Source organism: Stenella coeruleoalba (genome assembly GCF_951394435.1).
Source record: "Stenella coeruleoalba genome assembly, chromosome: 11".
In the NCBI taxonomy this organism is placed as follows: Eukaryota; Metazoa; Chordata; class Mammalia; order Artiodactyla; family Delphinidae; genus Stenella; species Stenella coeruleoalba.
In genome coordinates, this window is record NC_137157.1 from 1,853,645 (window position 1) to 1,872,192 (window position 18,548).

The window sequence follows — 18,548 nt, forward strand, 5'->3', positions numbered from 1 at the left end:
GAAACAAAATCCATTGGAAGAAGCGTGATCAAAGGACTGGCCACTCCCACAACAGAGCCCCAGGGGGCAGGGACCACCCAACCCAAACAGAGCAAAAGGCAACGGGCCTCTCCGCTAGCACCGGCCGGCATGTCTGCGCCACACCCCTGGTCCTCAGCTCGCTGCCCGCAGAGTCCTGCCCCTCGGCGGTGCCGGGCGCCCCCACGTCCGGGATGCCGGTCCCCCCCGCCCACCCCAGAGACTTCGGGAAGCCCCAGCCCCGGCCCACGTTGCACGACGGCCGGGGCTACCACATGAATTGTTATATAGGATTTTCTACAAATATACAACATATAAAAACTGTTAAATATATAACTTCCGGCTTTGCAAAATACATTTAATGATCTCTTTCAAACAAGTGTTACTTTCGCTTTCTTTAATTTGCTTTCTGGAGCTAAATGGTGATCGGATGAGACAGCAGTCATGGGAGACCCGACATGCTCTCGGCGAATCCTGGATTATCCCACTATCAGAATGGAGCTGCAGAGAGGCGTGTTTAACTGGTTAAAACAGAAAGGGATTTTAGTACGAGGAAGTCCATCTAAGTACAGAGGAGCAGGTGTGCACAGCGAGCTGTGCTCCCGGCCAGGCGCACCCGCGGGGTCCACGCGGGGACGTCGCCGGCCGTGTGTCCTCCGGCCGCATCCTCCGGCTGCTCGGGGGCCCCGCAGCGTTCGTGGGCTGTGCCTCTCCAGCGTGTCTCTGCCCCCGTGCCCCCCAGTCGAACCCAGGGACTCTGATGGTAAGTACGAGTCCGCGTTAAAATAGATTTTGCTCTTTGGTCTATTGAATATACTGAAAGGATAAGAAAATAAAAGCGATTCGGACAGTCTGGGGCACAAGGAGAGGCCACGTCTGCGCCCGAGACTCAGTCCTCCCCGGCCCGGCGCTGTCCTCCTCTCTCGGGCTGGCTGGGCTGCAGCTGCCTCCGCCTCCTTGTCTGCGGCCGGGAGGGTGGCCAGGCCAGGTTCCAGGGATGCCCGGTGGCGCAGCCCTGCTGTATGTCCCAGGACTGACTCCTCGGGGAGGCCGGACAGACTCAGCTCAGGCGGCCGAGGAAGCAGGCTGTCCTTGACAGGCTAGAGAAGCGGAGGGCGGGCGGGTGGCAGAGGGTGGGTGGCATCCACGACCGACCGAGGATTGTGGCCTCTCCAGGGAGCCAAGGTCACTCCTGGGGCCCCTGTGGGGCTGCGTTTGTCAGGAGACCTGAAGGGCAGAGAAGAGAGCCGTCAGCCTCCGCAGACACCAAGGGTTCCCGTCGGGCATGGCGGGAACCCAGAGATCGTCCGCGAGGCTGGCCTCGCCCGGACAGCACACTTAAAAGATGCCAGCAGACCTCCTCGAGGACAAAAACTAGATCTCGGGCCCCAGTGCTGGAGGAGAACCCTACGCCTGTCACAGAGGGCAGCCCGGGGGCACCCGCTTCCTCTGGGCTCTGGGTGGGACCCCGCCCTTGGCCATGATGGGGGCACTGGAGCTCCGTCAGCGGCCAGTGTGAGCTGCGTGTCCTCCGCCCCGTGCTGGCCAGGGCCTCGGGTCTGAGTTGCATCCAACTGTTTCCCTAACCGTGTCTTGCACTGTGCTCTGTACACAGCAGGTACTGCATAACTGCACGGAGCAGAGTGATGGACACACGTGTGTCTCACCCCTACAGAGCCCCGGGAGGCTGCAGAGCTGGGGTGTTCATGCTGGTTGATGAGGCCCGAAGCACCCACACCCAACACCCCAGGGTCCCAGGACATGCGACACAATAGGCCAGCTCACAGCCGTGAGGTGATGTGAGGGTTCCAGCCTCTGCTCTGGGGCAGCGGAGGCATCACCTATAGAGTGACGGAGACAGGAAAGCAGGGAGTGTGGTTTCCACAGAGCATCACAGCCTCAGGTGGTGGGACCCGTGTCCAGCAGCCTCCCATCCCATGTCCCCGCTGGACCACTGGCTCCCTCATCCCCTAGGGTGGACCCTATTTGAGGCAGAGACCCCGAGGCCTGGGGTCCCACAGACAGTATGCAAGTGGCCACTGCCTTTTAGGACCCCAGACCTGGGTCAGGCGCATGGGGCTGCCCTCCCTGTACCGACTCCCAGCAGGCACAGCTCTGCAGGGAGTGGACGGTGTCCTGGGGGTCCCACACATGCCATGGGAATGGGACGCAGCGGGTGTGATGGCCCGGGAGGGGCCTCTCCAGATGTGCTGGGGGAGACCTCCCCCAGAAAGCCCCTCCCCTCTCCCTGCAGCTGCTCGTCCGCCTCCGGGCTGGTCCCGCGTCTACCGCATCCGGCCCGAGCCCCGGCCCTTTGCCACCTGCCTGCGGCCCCGGTCACACTCCCACCAGGCCCCGCCCACGACGCAGGCCCCGTCCCTGTCACGCGGACCACACCACGGCCTCCTGGCTCCTCCCGAGTCCTCAGCCGCCGGGCTGTGTGCAGGCTGTCCGGCTCACACGGGCCGCTCCCCAGGCCCCGCCCCGAGGGCCTCACGCTACCCGTCCGTCCTGTCCTGCGCTGCAATTAGCCGCCGCGGGCCGTAAACCGGGCAAGCGCTGCTCACATCTTCACTGTCTTCCGTCGGTGGCCGGCTCGGGGGGAATGTGGACTGACTGCCTCCGGCCTGCCGTCCTCCAGGACAGACAAGGCCCCTCCCCAGGTGGCTGGGCTGCACATCCCACCCCAGCTCTGACAGCGCCTCGGCACTGCACTCAGAGCCCCTGCAGGGACCCTGCTCTCCACCTGCAGCTCCCAGACAGCAGCCAGGAGCCATGAGGAAGGGCACCTGCCGGACAGGACTCAGCTCGGCCCCCCCTCCTCCAAGCCCGTGGTCCTGGGCACCTGCCAGGCAGGACTCAGCTTGTCACCCCCTCCAAGCCCGTGGTCCTGGAACCCCGAGGCCGGCACAGGGTTCCAAGGAGCAGCTCTGAGAACCTCAGGTTTCCCTGAGGCCCCGCCGGACCGTGCTGTCTCCTCCCCAGCTCTGTGTGGAGCCCGCGCATGCGGGCGCCCCGAACGCATCAGTGGCGAGGGGGTGTTAACTGGACTTAGGTGTTTCAGGCCCTAGCAGGTTGATGGCAGAGCTGGACCAGAGCTGAGGGTGTCCAGGGAGGGTCAGAGCTCTCTGCCCCCAGCCCCAAAGGACTCAAGGCTGCCTGAGGCTCCAGGTTGGCAGGCGCCCACTCTCTCGGCAGGACTAGGGCCCCCACGGGGCTGTGGAAGCAGGGCTGCTGTGGGACCCCAAGGCCGCGAGCACACGTCCGGAGGTGACGGGGGCCCGAGAGAACCTCCACGTGCGGTTGTGGGCGTGCGTGGGCTCAGCCCTCACTCCGTCTCCGCTGCCTGAAGCCCATCCCAGAAGCAGGAGGGCACGGGGAGCAGAGCCAGGGCACGAGGTATCTTTGGAGGGGGGTCACCGTTCCGACCACCGCAGGGTCCTAGCTGCAGATCTCTCTCCACATCTGGCCAGCTACCTGATCTCGGCCCAGGGACCCTGACCCTGACCCCAGTGGACACGTCCAGCCCCAGCCTTCCCGAGTTTGGCAAAGGCCTCCTTGCATATGGCATGCTCGACCCAGGAGTCCAGGAGTGGTGGTGACCCCCGCCTCACTCGGACCTTGTAGGCCTGTCCGTCCAGGCCCATCGCCCTGCTGACCATAGCACGTGGCAGCCACCCCCTCCCCGACCTGTCCAGCCACGTCCACGACGGAGACCGTCCAGCACAGTCACTCACTGGCACCTGAGGGGTTAACCAAGAAAGGAGGCACTGATTCTACTTTTTCTACCTACAAAATTGTATACATTCTTACTTGTAGAGAAACGGGGAAACACATGAGTATAAAAAGAAAATAAAAATCCATCCACGTTTCCATATCAGAAGCTATTTGGTTAAATTTAGTGTATTTCCTTCACACCCTTTAGAACATATCCATGTGTACGATGAGGGCTGGGTTCCGCGTGAACGTCTGCACTGTTTGTGAGAGCAGGTCGGCAGCCTGGTCTGTGCGATCGGCAATTCCTGGGCTGCACACGTGCTCACGGGGCCCCCACTGGATGGACTCCCAGGGACCCGGGCTGTCTCGGTGCCCCCCGCGCCCCGCCTGGGGGGCTGCTTCTCGTCGTCTGCGAGCTGAGATGACAGAGGCTCCACGTCCGCCTTCATTCGACAGAAGAGAAGCAGGATCTGGCTGAGGGCTCATCTTCACTTCTCCTGACGACCAGAGGAGTAGAATAATCTCGCCAACGCGGTCCCCGGCCACTTGCACCGGTCCATCTTGTCAGTTCATCTGCTCAGGTCCTGTATTTCTTACTGATCCGAACAAGACCGCGTGTATAATCTCAGCTGCGCCCACGTGCGCAGGCCAGGGAGAGTCCCGGGCACGTTTACTTCAGGCCTGTCTCCCAGCTCGGTCCACCCTTAGCTTTCATTCATGGTGCCTCACACACACGGAGGTTTTCGTGTGGGGGGAGTAAGCACGGCTGATGTCTCGTTAGGAAGCCCTCACGGCTTGAAGCAATGCAGGCACTTACGTTCTAGTCATTTCTTACAGTCACAGGTGTTTGCCCCTGTAGGTCCCCCATCCTTGGGGGGGGTCTCCACTTTCCTGCAGGCACCCTGGCCTCTGGCGCTTCCTGCCCCTGGTGGGGGGGGGGGGAGGGCTGGATACAGGTCCCTGTCTGCTCTGGCCAGTTCCCCCAGTCAGGTCCGCCTAGAGACAGAACCCCTGAGCCCAGCGGGTCTGGAGGGACACAGAGGCCCGTCCAGCTAACTTCCGAGCCCTGGATGTCGGCTGCCTTCTCCTACCAGGCCCAGGCTAAGTGGGGAGGGAGGCAGGCCCAGAGCTGCCCAGAGAGGGTGGGCTGTCACCGGACACCCCCAGCCAGAGCTCAGACACTCTCTGAGGCGTCTGTTGCCAGACCCCGGGGCTGGCTGCCCCCGGCGCCTGCCTGGCCTTCAGGAACAGACAGGAGGCAGCCTGATGTCCGCAGCGGCTGTGCTCAGATGGGACCCAAGTCCCGACCCAGCCAACAGCCGAGTGCTGGCTGCCAGCTCGTCCCCAGGCCTCGGGACCAGAGAAGAGGCCTGGAAGTCGGGTTTGCAGCCCAGAAAAGTAGTCAGAATGGCCAGGACGAGCTCCAGCAGAGCCACACAGGCTTTGCAGAAGCCAGCAGAGCCCTTCTGGCCTCAGAGAAGCGTTTCCAGCTGGGGAAGCACACGGCTGAGGCCCACCTCGGGCCTCACAGGGGTCCCCGCTCAGGGCCCTGTGCTGGTCCTCACAGCTCACTGGAAAACCAGCGCTGGGCTGGTCGCTGCAGGCGGCAGGATGTTCCCGTGCTGGGAAGCGGCCCACTGGTCTCCGGCGCCCTTCCCCAGGGAGCGTCTTCTCAAGACAATCGGCCAGACCCCCGGGGACACCCAGGAAGCAGCCCCTGCTCTCCTGCAGGCTGCCCCCCACCCCGCCCGGGATCCTGAGCCCCAGGGATGACCCATGAGAAGTGAGTCATGTCTCATCCACATGGCCCTTACCTCCCACCTGCTCAGGGACACGCAGGGCCAGTGACCAGGACCCCGGGCCTGGCGGGACCATGACAGCCACCTGGCCAGATGCTCGGGCTGTGTCATGAGGGCCCTGCTGGATCCCTGTCTCTGGAGAGGGCATCCAACCTGGGGTCCCTTCCCCATCTGTGCATCTGAGGGCCCAGGACGCTGCCCCAGGTCAGCAGGTGGTGTCCTTGTGGCCACGTCCTCCCCCTCCCTGGTGAAGGCTCCCGGGTAGGGGTTTCCCTGCTCCACTGGCCCCCGGACAGTCCCACTAAGCAGCCCTGCGACCCCAACCCCGAGCTGAGCTTGGTCAAGAAACTCGACGTGGGCCCCGGCTCCTTGGAGGGCCCTGAGCTTTGCCAGAGCTGGCCTCCCGGAGGGCACTTGCTCGTCCTGCTTATACATTTCTCATGGGTCAGATCTGTCACTGCACTGGGGGTCTCCCCAAACCCCCGTGGGCTCCTTCAGGGCCGCGGTCACCTCCCTCCCCTCTGAACTGGGCAGTGACGCCCGCTCTGAGCCCGTCCTGCTGACCATGGCTCCGTACGCAACATCGCCCAGACACCCTTTGACCGCACGGCTTTAGGACCTTCTATCCCAGTGGGAACAGAGGCCCAGGGAGGCAAAGCGGCCGGTCCCAGGTGACTGACGAGGCTCCAACACCCCACTTTTGCTGCCAGGGAGCTGTCCTCAACTCTGCTCTCCCCCCCGAGGGGCTTTCTGGGAGCTGCACCCAGCTTCCTGAATCCCGGTGGTCAGTGCCGCTGCTCTCCTGGTGTGCGGAGATCCAGAGTGTCCTGGGGTCGCAGCCTCTGTGTGACCCCCTGGTGTCCCCGGGCCGGGAAAGCAGCCGGCACTCGGCGGGCTCCAGCTCTGCGCATGGCCGTCCAATACCCCAAGGTCATGGGCTGCGTCCTCGGGGTCTGCGGCTATTTCTCTGGGACTCCGCCCCCGAGGTGGACAGAGCTGGTCTCAGGGTCACCTCGCCTTGCACGCTGGACACAGGAGCCGGCCCAGCACTGCCCGCGTCCCCTGCGGTCACCGGGCTCAGGGGACAGAGCCTCTCAGTCAGTGGCGAGAGCCCCGGGAGTGTTTGGTCTGAGGACTGAGCTGTGGACACGGCCGGGGTTCCCGTCCAGGGCAGTCCTTCCCGCCGGGCAAGGAGGTGACGAGGAGGTTTTTCTTGGTATTTGGACGCTATAAAGCATCGTTTATAAAACAAAAGGAAACCTTCCAGCCCTGCGAGTCCCCTGTGTGATATTCCCTCTTCCTCTAAAAGTTTCCGTTTGCCTTTGGGGGCAGGTTGAGTCTTCTGTTTAAAGAGCACAATGTTCTGGGCTGAAAGCCCCGAACAAAAGGTTCTAACGGACCGTGGAGACGTAGAAACTGCAGGGCAGTGAGATGACCATGGCCTGCGTGAGAGAGCTTGACCATGAAGGCTGCTACCACGGAGAGAGTAAAAACAACCGGGGAGAAGCTTCTGGAAAGGCTGTGCATCATCCCATCCATGCCCAGCCACGTGATTGAGTTTCTGGGACCATTTCCTGACCTTATCCGGCCAGTTCACACCCGAGAAGTGTGGTTAACTAACTGACTCCTGAGCCTGGGATGTCCCAGACGCCCGAGGAGGGAGGGCACACGATCGTCCGCAGAGGGGCCTTGGCTGCTCAGACACGTCCCCCTCTGCCCTGCTGTGAGGGAGGAGACGACCGGCCACCTGGAGACCCAAGGCCCTGTGAAAACTCGCACTGGCGTCTAGCGCGCAGGCAGGGAGACGGGACAGAGAGATGCGGCACCTCGAACGGCGGGGCCGGGGACAAAGTGGGGGCGGGCAGCACGAGGGCCAAGGCCTGGTCTGAGGATGCCCAGCGTGAGAGAGCAGGGCCCCAGTCCCTCCCCCGCCCCTCGAGCACCAGCCCAGCTGCCCCGGACGCACCTGTGTCTTGTCACTACGGCTGCTTCTAAGGACCTCTGCCCCTCACCCAATCTCCATCACTCCTCTGCCCCCATCTAGGGGCTGCTAAACGCCAAGAAGAATGACAACTACACCACCTCCTGATACTTAGGGGTCCTTAGTAGGCAAGGAGTGGAGGGTCTCGTCTCCTGGAGCCCACTGCACGGCAAGGTCACGTGAACTGCCCCCAAACAGGGAGCACAGCCCTGATGACATGGAACATGCCCGGCCCATGACGCTCTGGGGAATCTGCAGGGCTGAGGGCTGCGGACAGTGCCTGGAGGGACCTTGCTGGGCCAGTTCTGAAGGGCCAGGCCACGACGGTGCCACGTAGGAGAGAAGCTGGGGAGGGGATGGAGCGGGGCAGGCGGACAGGGGAAGCCTGGGTGGGGTGCTGAGGGCCCTCTCAGCCGGAGGGGCAGTTCCGTCCCTGCCCTGTGGCCTCAGGACATGTCCCCTTGTGCTTAGGAAGCAGCATGAAGTGGCGACCCCGGCCCTGCACCAGGCAGAGCAGACGGGCGCCTCTGTGCACCACTATCTTCGCAGCCCCGCCACGGCCCGAGTCTGGAAGCCCCAGGGCGGCACAGCCAACGAGGACGCGCGGGGTCTGACCCCGGGAGCCCCCTCCTTCCATCCTCACACCGCAGCCCTTGGTGAGGGCTCGGGGGACCACATCTGCCCTGCAGCCTCAGCTCCGGCCGGAGTGGGTCTCTCCTCCTGGGGTCCCTCGCTAACAAGGCCTCCATCTGGCTTCGATCCCCCGAAGCCACTCATCTCCCAGGGCCTGAGGAGACAGACCGCAGCCCTCGCTGGGCTGACGGAGAGCCAGCAAAGGCTGGGAGGGCCGTCTGGAGCCAACTGTAAAGGGTCGGCACATCTGGGTGCTCACTGACCTCCCCCTCGCAAAGCGGGCCCTGCGGGTCGGAGGACAGGAGTGGATTCAGTGCCCGCTCACGCGGGGCGAGGCTGCTGCCGCAGACCATAGGGTGACTGAACCTCAGGGGATAAAGGGACAAGGGCGCAGCAAGTCAGACAGGGGCTCAGCGCCGACATGGGGGTCCCAGCAGAACGAGAGGGAGAAGACCTGAGAGCAAGAGCTTAGGCTAAACCCGGGGATGGCCAGAACCACCCCAAGCCCCGCACCCGCACCTGTCGTAAGCTGCTTCTTAGCCCTCCCTTACCCGAGCAGGGAGCCCGAAGATGAGACACCAGCTCTGGGTGCAGCCGGGCTGCTCCAGGCATCTCACCTGTCCTCACCGTGAAAGCATCCGCCACTCGGTCACCGCTAGGATGCAGCACCTGCACGTGAGGGACCGGGGGCCAGGCAGCAGACTGCTCTAACCAGGGCATCAAGTGATGTGCGACGGCACAGACAGCGCAGCCCTTCTGTGCCACGAGGCAGAGAGCTGCGGGAGGATGGGCGGGAGCTGCCGGGGCCCTCTGGGGGAAGGTTTGTGCTCTTCTATTTAGCTTTTATAGACAAGCAGACTGGAGTGTCCTTACTTTAGGCAGGCTGATAGCTGTAATAATACAGATTTATTGTGTAGCTAAATGTTCTAGCTTCTCTTTCTAATAAAAAAACCTGTTTCTTGATTCTGATGTGGGAAAGTCATGTCTATCTTTAGAACCATTTGTTTATTTTCTTTGGCCTATGACTCGTTCTTGGAGTCTGTCTTCTGAGAGAAGTTTCTAGAAAGTCTGCCCCAGGCTGCGTCGCAGTGGCGGGGTTCTGAGGGGGGCTGGTCCTCGTGGACCGCAGTTTCCATTTCTGTTGAGCTGCCTCGTTATGGACAAGCTGTGTTGTTTCCTCCTCCGGGAGGGAGGGGAGCATCCTGGAGCCTCTGGTTTGGGGTCAGGAACGCTAGGATCCAGGTCCAATCCTGATACAAGGGGTGGCTCCGGTTATAAGGCCCCTGTAAAAGGAGGAGGGGTGACTGAGAGTTCACGCCACCAAAGCAAAATCGCCCCTGAGCCTCGAATTCCGAACAGGGGCAGGTCAGGGGCCAAGCTGTCCCTGTGATGAAATATTCACCCTTGGCTCTGAAGGGTGATCAGCACGTAGCCATTATGGCAATGATCCGGACCCTGTTTACTGGATGGTCCTGTGGTGAGTGACCGCCCAGCACACCCTTCATCAGAGGCTTCACCATCTCCAAGGGCCTCGTTCCCCGCTTTTCTGTGACGAGAAGCCATATTGAAAAAAAGAGTTACAAAGGCCTCAGAGATGCTGGGGGTAGATTAAATGCCCAGTGATGCGAGGGTCCCAACAAAACCGACAGCAGCCTCCACGGGCATTTGAACAAGAACGTCGACGCAAGTGTGTGCACGTGTGTGGAGATGTGTGCATGTGAGTGTATGTGCATTTATGTCGATGTGTGTGCAGGTGTGTGGAATTGTGTGCGTGTGTATGCGTACATGTGTGTGCACGTGTGTACCTGCCGGACAACTCCCTGCTTGGCCCTGGAGGCCTGTGGAGGGTCGTTCTGACTCAGGTCTCAGAGGGGGCAGAGGGCTGTGGTCCAGGACCCTGGCAGCAGCTGCCTCCCTGGGGCCACCCCAGTGTGCATTTCCTGCCCCACCATTGCCCCACCATACCCCCCCTCCCTACAGCCTGGGGTCTGTCACTGGTGAGATTTGGGGTCTTAGGAAGGACCCCATTGAGACAGGTCTGGGTTTGAATCTCAGCTGGGTTCTTCCTGTCCTGTGGCCTCAGGAAAGGGGCTTGGCTGCCACAGCCTCAGTTTCCACATCCACTAAATGGGAGCCTGAAACGGGAGCACCCAGGGGCACAGTTTCCCCCTTTTCACAGGAGTAGAGGCTGTGAGCAGAGCACGGCTGCCGTCCGACAGCCTCACCCAGGACCACGTCATCTTTTTCTGCATGGCGCCCGCATGTCTGCAGAACTGGGGCCTGACGGTACTTTGTCTAGGCTCCTCTGGGTTTATACGGCCTCTGAACAAATAAAGGGATACTGGTGTCCTCGTCCTAAATAAAGTGATGATGCTGGTAATAGGATTTCACCGAGAATGTGGAGGTTTACTGAGGACATCCATCAGGTACTGCAAAGCCCCGCTGCAGCCCAGGCCTCCTTCTCTCAGGAAAACACCCCTCCACAGCCCAGGGCCCCCCTCGAGCAGCCGTGGGTCTGTCCCCTGGCCGAGCAGCATGCCCACACCACACAGGGCAGCCAGCAAGGTTATGGAAATAAACCACACGCCACGTGAGGACGGGCAGGCGAGATGAGATAAAGGATGCAGAGACAGACGACTCCCCAGACCTGGAAGGACTCTGCATTCACGGCGTCTCCTAAGTACCTGTAAGTTCTTACTCCACTTCCTACAAATGAAAGCAGAACACAGAGGTGGCGCCAGTGCAAGCACGTAAGGGGGGCCCCACCAGGGGAGCCGCGCTAATGAAATGCAGCACGGCCACGAGGTGACACCGGGGACGGAGGCCACAGGCCACCCTTAGAACCCACCCACTCCCAGGGTCAGGGCGCGGCCTGGCGAGGAGTGAGGTGACCTCTAGGGACAGCCGAGAGGAAACCGGCCTCAGCCCTATAGCACCAGGGACCTGAATTCTGCCATCAACCGAGTGAACCTGGGCGGGGCTCTTTCCCGGAGCCTCAGGTGAGACGCAGCCCGGCCCACACCTGGGTTTCTGCCCTGTGGGACCTGGGCCGAGGCCCCGGCCACGCGGTGCTGATGTCTGACTGCTGAGCTGTGAGATGGCCAAGGCTCTCCGTCACCAAGTGCGCAGCAGCACAGAAAATTCATCCGCCCCGAGCCAGGCTCCCGGGCCCCAGCCCCACACAGGGGCCTCCAGCTCCACCTGCCCCGAAGGCGGGTGGGTGCCTGAGTCCTGGGGGAGGGAAGCGGCTGAGACCAGCCCGTGCCCCTCACGGGTCGCACGTGGTCCAGTCCAGCTCCACTCATGACCTTGACGCTGCCAGGGTCACGTCTCCCCGGCGGGCCAGCCTCAGCCCAGGCCCCCTCCAGCTCTGCAGGGGGCTGCCCTCGACCTCCCCACGGGCTCAACTGCGCTGGGAACGGCCGCCTGGCCAGGCGGCTTTTCTAAAGGGAGTGTGGGTGGTGCGGGCCGGCCCCGGATCCCTGTCTGCTTTGTCTCCTGGCAGAGTCGGCCTCTGACGTCCCACTCACCCGCTCCGCCAATCCCAGCAGCTAGAGCCCGGCCGGCATCGCAGGATGACGGCCTCGGCCACCGCAGCTCGCGGCCGACCCACCGTCCCAAGTTCACAGGCGATGTCTGGCGATGACGGGGTTGGGGTGGCGTGGGTGGAGGTGTGTCCTCAGAGGTGTCATCAGACACGCTCTCCCCGACACCTGGCCGTCCACAGCGGCGAGGGAGGCCCCGTGTGCCCAGGAAGCTCAGGGTCAAACCCCTTCCCTGCGCTGCCTCCTGTGTCCACTTTCAGGGGCTGGGCGGGTCACCTGCTGGGCCCGGGCAGGCTCCTCACGGTGCCACACGTTGGCAGAGGGGGCGGTGGCCTCGCCAGGCCCCTGTCAGTCAGAAGAGTCCCAAGACCGGGCCGAGGACAAACCTTTCTTGTTCAAATGTCCATCCACATCCAGCTGCTAATAGCGGCTTCACGGAGGGAGAGCTCACAGCCCAGACCACGTGCCCCGCTACAGGGTCAAGTCAGTGGTTTTGCTCTATTCAGAGCTGTGCAACCACCACCACAGTCAACTTAGAACATTTCTATCCCCCCAAACTACACTCGTCAGCAGTGACGCCCCCATCCCACCCCGGGAATCCCCCCAGGAGAGGGATCCTGAGTCACACGGTAGCTCCGTGTCTCACTTTTTGAGCAAATGCCAGACTGTTTTCCAAAGGGTCTGAAACATGCATTTCGGATTCTCTTGATGACACACTGCCCAGGACGTCCCAGAACGACTGGCAAATTCACATGCTTATAACCAGCATCCTTCACGAGGCCTCAACATGAAGGTAAAGAAATGAACACCAACCACGGCGAGGCCGGGGAGCAGTGCCCATTCGTGTTTCAGCTGCTGACCCCCGACGGAGAATCTCTCGCCACACCTTGTCCCCACTTCATGTTTCAGGAACTTTCCACCCCTGGGCTGTGTGCCTTTTCGTCTGCCTGCTGCCCCCGGCCCCAGGGTTAGAAACCAGCTCCTGCCAGGCGGGTCCCCCGACGCCCACCTTGCCATCTGCCTCTGTTCTCGAAAGGTGAGCTGGACTTTCAGAAGTTTGGGATATCAAGGCGAGGCAGGGCTGCCCCTTGAAGGCGGGCCTAGCGTGAGTCTCTCGGTCACTGGGTGGCCTGCAGAAGGCCTCAGTGTTCTCATCTGTAAAATGGGGTGGTAACAGAGCATGGCCCACGGTGGCCGTCAGCCTGAGCAGGTCGACCTGTGCACGTGCTCAGAACAGCCTAGGCGAGTGTCTGCGATCGTCACCGATTCTTACTATTTTCAGGCTCATGGACCGTTTCAGCATCCTTCCTCCCCCTGAACTCAGGTGTCCACCTGGACTTGTCCTTAACCATCTCATGGTTTCATGTGTCATAGTTTAGTCTGTAATCCTTAGGGAATTTAATTTGGAACATGGTGTGAGGTAAGGATGCAAGTTGAATTTCTCCCAAGTATGAAGCTGGTTTTCCCAGCATCTGCTGTTGGGGGCTGCCCCTTCCGCACTGTACCCCCAGTCCGTGCTCACCAACACCCAGGTTCTTCTCAGGACCACATGGTCTGGTTCGTGGGTCAGAAAGAGCAGCAGAAGAGCCAACGTCTTCTCGGGTTTTAACTGTATCCTGGGCACTTGGCCAGACAGGGTCCGCTGTTAACTCGGGAGGGGGATGAAGGGCAGAACAAAGCACTGGCTGCATCACCCAGGGCTGAGCTGCTCACCAAGCTCCCTTTACCCCCTTGTCCGTCCCCAGCAGGAGGCGGACACTGCGGCGTGTCCCAAAGCCTTCCTACACACCGCGGACGAGTCCCACCCAATATAAAATGTGAAAGCATTTTGTAATGTTCCAGAAAAAACTCACTGGAGATTTGATTAAAACTGTATTAAAACTAAGCATCAAATTTGAAAGAAGAGGCAACCTCATAACATTCAGACAATCCCTCACCTTATCAAAGTATGTGACGTCTTTCTATTAATTTATTCAAGTCTTTTAAGTCTCCCATGGGGAGGTTTTGCCATTACCTTCATAGGTGCCTTTTCTTACCAAAGTTATTCCGAGTTATTTTATGTTTTCTCCTGCTACTAACAGGGCTCTCCCCTCTCTCTTTCTCACTTTTATTTCACTTATTTATTGTAATTAAATCATTACACATACTTGCTTGGAGGTGAGAACACACAGGCTTTTGTCCAGTCTCTCTTTCCTGAGTCAGCGGGCATGTTTCTTCCTTAAAGCTGCCTACAAATTTCACCTCCCGTTTTCACCTCCTAACTGACACTTGTGTTCAAGCTACTGCTGACTCCGTGCCCTGGCCCTCAGGGTTGAAAGCCTTTACTGATCTAGTCTGGGGTTGGCAAACTTGCGCTACCAAGGGCCGGGTAGTGTATATTTTCAGCTTTGCGGGCCATAAAAGTCTTTCTGCAAAGACTCAACCCTGCCATTGCAGTGTGCATGCATGCCTAGACAACATGTGAGTGAATAAGCAAGGCTGTGTGCCAATAAAACTTTATTTAAAAAATAGGTGGGGGGCCAGATTTGGCGAGCAGGCGGTAGTCGTCCGACCTCTGATCTAGACCAGAGCTTGTTTGTGTCTATGAAAGCTTACAGTTGAACACAAGTAGAGAAACTTCTATATTCATAACTGGTCCAATTTAATAAATTCTCGAATTAGTTTTCAAGGCATTTCAGGTGATTCTCCAGAGTTTTGGAAATACCTGTTCATTTACCTTCTGTAAGTAATAATGATTGCATTTTCTCATATCAAATAGTTGTGTGAGTTCATTTGCCAGGACTTCCAAAAAGTAACAAGTTCCCGGGTGGCTGCAGGCTAGCCTCACGAGGGTCCATCTTCAGTGCAAGGGCAGCTTTGGTTTCGGGGGGAACACTGGGTTCCAGGGAGAGCCCACCTTCTCGTCCAGGTTAGCCTGGAGGTCTGTGACCATCGTTCTCTTGGTATTTTTCTGAGGAATAAATACAGGGTCTGTCTGGCGCCTTTTTCTGCATCTTCTGAATCAGACACACATTTTATTTGATCTCCGTACAGGGCTTTTCGTTCTACCTGATTCTGAAATATTAAAGTATATTTCCATTTCTTACATAAAGCTACTGTGTGGTGGCCTTTTTTCTGGTTCTTTTAAAGGACTGCAGAAATCAGTCGGCTGTCATTTTAGGCAGGTGCGGGTGGCCTATGTCCCAATCACTACTCCCACCAGGGGGCAGCATCCTGAAAACAATGCCAGGTCCTGGAGGGCCTCGGGGTGCTTTGCTGAAGGATTTCTGTGCCTGGAAGGGCTCCCAGCCCACAGCACAGACTCAAAAGTCTTTATTGAACAAAATGACTTTCTGGGTATTTTTCTAATTCCAGCATCAGGGTTTCACTAGTTCCTAAAATGCCCTGGGTAACTTTCCACATTCCCCAGTTGGCGGGGAAGAGACACCTGTACACTGAATGCTTTCAAGAACATGCCAGTTAAAACCTCTCCGTCTGGAACTTTTACTGGAGAATATTAACATTTTTCTATGCCTTTACTTTTGGTAATCCCCCTTCCCCAGAAAATCATATCTTTAATCAGATTTCCATATGTAGTGATCAGCAGGCTAGCTACGCATGCACTCTTGAATAAGTTGAGGCCCCAACGCAGGCTGATTCTCCCTTCTTCCTTTCAGAACTATTTTCTAACATAAAAAAAACTACACATGACAGAAGTAAAAATGCATTTTTATAGTTTTGCCAGCGATGCAACGATTAATGCCATGCCTTTAAAATATCATTAATATTTCTTTTTCATCTTTACAGGTTTTCTCCGATCTTTTTGAAGGTGGCTTTTTCCATAGCTTGGTTTCTTCATTTTCGTTCCTTCTGAGTTAAAAATAAAGTTATTTAAGACACAAGTATACCGACGAGTCCATCCTTCCCTGTACCCACAGGTGCACTCTCTTATTCTCGTCACATTTTAAATGAGATTTAACGGTCAGTCAGATGCGTACACTGTATCGTCCAGTAAGTGCTGGCCCGCGTCATGGTGTTAACATTCTAACTCCGTCAACCTTACAGCAGCCCTAGGAAGCAGGGAATAGCATTCTGCCCATTTTATAGATGTGGAGACGGAGGCACAGAGAGCAAGGTCACGTGTTCTGAGTTAAGCAGATCACAATTGTTTTTCCAGCGGAGCTGGAAAGACTGACCTCACACCTGCATGTGACTCGTGGGTCGGTCTGCATGTTTTATTTCATCCTTCAACCAACAAATTACACGAAGGTTCTGGTTGCTAGGGTTAAGGTCATTATTTTGGGTATAGTTTTAAATATATCGCATTGTGGCTGGAAAAGAAAGTTGGCACATGCCTCCTCTTAGGTTGGTCAGTAACCTGGATTATGGATATTTTTGTAAATTTCATAAATAATAGAAAGTTAGAAGCAGCCTATTTGTATGTTATAATGTTCACTATGTTGCTGCAAATTCAACCTTGGTAATTTCATTTCTCAAAAGATCTATGCCCTGGTTCTTTTTATTGTTGTTATCAGTGGTGTTTACTTGACCTTAACACAGATTTAAGAGCTGTTTAAATTCCAACTAAAAATTGTGTTTCTGATCACTCTGTTTATTTGTACTTGGGTTTGCTTCCTGTAAACTTACGTTAATCAGTACATAAAGGTTTCTGTGATACTTCTACTAGTTTGAACTGTTATGGATCAGTATCTGTCAATAACTATATACACACCTTAAATGTATCAATATATGCCACCATATTGTTCCAATTTAATCACTTTACGTACTGGTTTCCTTTCCATTTCACTTGCCTAGTAACTTTGTTTATTATTTGCTTTTAAACTTTTTGGTTTGTTTGTAGGAGTGCCCTTAGAAGGCAACACATATTTGACTATTTAAAAAACCGGATTTGATAGTCTCTGCCTTTTAGAAGAGAAGGCTAACCCACTTACATTTATTGTCACCACTGAGGCTGCATTTCTGTCTTGATCAGCATGTTCCACACTGATTTCTGGTTCTGCTCCTTTCATGGTTCATTTCCTTACACACAGTTTTACTTGCTTTTTCTTCCACTGTAGTTTAGGAGAAATCATGTTCTTGTTTCTATTAGTGGTGGCCTTTATGTTAATCAAATGCACTTTTAATGATTAAGCCATTTCCCTAGTGATGTAAGTTCTTTCTTTCCATGAAGAGACATTAAGTGACTCTTTTCTTCGTCTGCAGCTGCCCCCTGCAGCTGTTGTCAAGTTAACCAGAAGTTACAAATCAGATTATACAAAAATAGTCTTCACAACATACAGAGTACGTTAAATAACAGCATCGCCAATTTTGTGTTCAACTGCATAACCACAGTTACAGGAATAATTTATATCTAAGCCCCATGCAGTTAATTGGTATCTAGTCACCACTGATCTTCTTACATATGACCTATGACCTTTCCGAGGTCATCAGCCACCCATTCGTATTTCTTTGATTGGCTCCAGGGCATCTTTCATTGACTCTTTCAGGAAAGGTATGTGGGTGGTACACTTTCTAAATCCTTGCAAATTTAAAGCCATCCTGTTTACTCCCTGTGTCCAGAACAACAACCAGAAATAGGACTGAACTTACAAGTAAAAGCATTTTTTGACAAATCCCTGGAGATGGTCTGTCCTTCACTCTGGTTCTGGGTCTCCTGGGTTCAGAGGTGGCTTGTTTGTGCCTTCAGAGGTCTATGGACTTGTCCTCCTGCCTTAATTTTTTTCTCCAGTACAACCTGGATGATTAGAGAGTTTTCCTTCACTCTTCCGATTCACAGATATTGCCATGGGTGCTTGGGTCCCAGATGCTCTCATTCTGCTTTAATTGGGGGTTTCCCCTGGCTCAGGACAGCTTCTCGGCAACTCTCTCTTTTCACCTTAACGTGGTTATTCTTTGTTCTCGCCACGTGGCTCCCCGCAGCGGCATCCACTTTCCCAGGTTGGATTTCTGTCCTCTGTCTTCTGTACTTATAACATCTCTCTCTTTGGCTTCATTTTCTGGGTCTCCTATGAACTGCCTCTCGGTTTAAGGTTGGTTCACATCCCTGTGTTGATTCTCTGCAGTGACATGTCCATTATCTGCAGCTTCTGTACACATCTCAATCCACTCTGATGTTTTGGGTCCCATGGAGTTCAGCCTCTATTTGGCCCTGCAAACCTTTGGACGTTTGCCTGCATTTCATCCCAGGCTGCCCTTCCTTCAGGCTTCTTGCTCTGGGGTCACAGGTCACAGCCTCTTTTAGCTCTTTGATGCCCACAAGCAGACACTGACCAGAAGCCTCACGTTTACTGCAGGGGTTATTTCCAGAGCTAACCCTGCCTTTCGGTCTGCAGAAAGTGCTCCTCTCCATAGACGGTGCCCATCCTTTCAGAGGCTCCTGCTTATATTTTGGCTGTGATGCTTTTCTTATTCCCTTTTAAACAGGCAGAGGCCAATCCCGGCCAGGAACGAGCCAGCAGGCTCAGGGGGAGGGAGTCTGCACCCTTCCTCTCAGTTCCAGGGGCTGTGGGAGGCTCCGCCTGACCCAGGCTGGCCCAGAGGTTTGGGGTGATGTGCAGAGACCCTCGATCTTCATGGGACCCAAAAGGCAGCTCTCAGTGGGGTCTGATCCCACCAGGGAGGTCAGGTTTTCTGTCTGAGCTGCAGAGTTTTGAGAACGGAAGACTGAGGCGGGAAACATGGCCTTGGTGAGCCCGTCATCTGGCTTCTCCTGCCCCAGGTGAGAGGCTCTTCCTGCTAACTCTGCCCCTTCCAGTGGAGCTCACCTCTGCGCTGGCATCTTTTCCTGGTCCTGCTAGAGCCGCGTATTCACAGAGGGAAGGGGGAACCACGGTGCGGGGAGGCTCCACCTCTGCC

At 56.7% G+C, this 18,548-nt stretch overlaps 1 protein-coding gene across 2 annotated transcripts in view; it reads right to left on the reverse strand.

Moving 5' to 3' along the window:
• Positions 1 to 390: 390 nt before the first annotated feature.
• Positions 391 to 18,548, reverse strand: part of TAFA5 (TAFA chemokine like family member 5) — a 190,607-nt gene continuing 172,449 nt past the window's right edge. For both annotated transcript variants that reach the window (XM_079936990.1, XM_079936991.1), the window contains exon 4: positions 391 to 1,245. In XM_079936990.1, the coding sequence (XP_079793116.1) occupies positions 1,237 to 1,245 (9 nt within the window). In that variant the 3' untranslated portion in view covers positions 391 to 1,236. The remainder of the gene's footprint in view (positions 1,246 to 18,548) is intronic.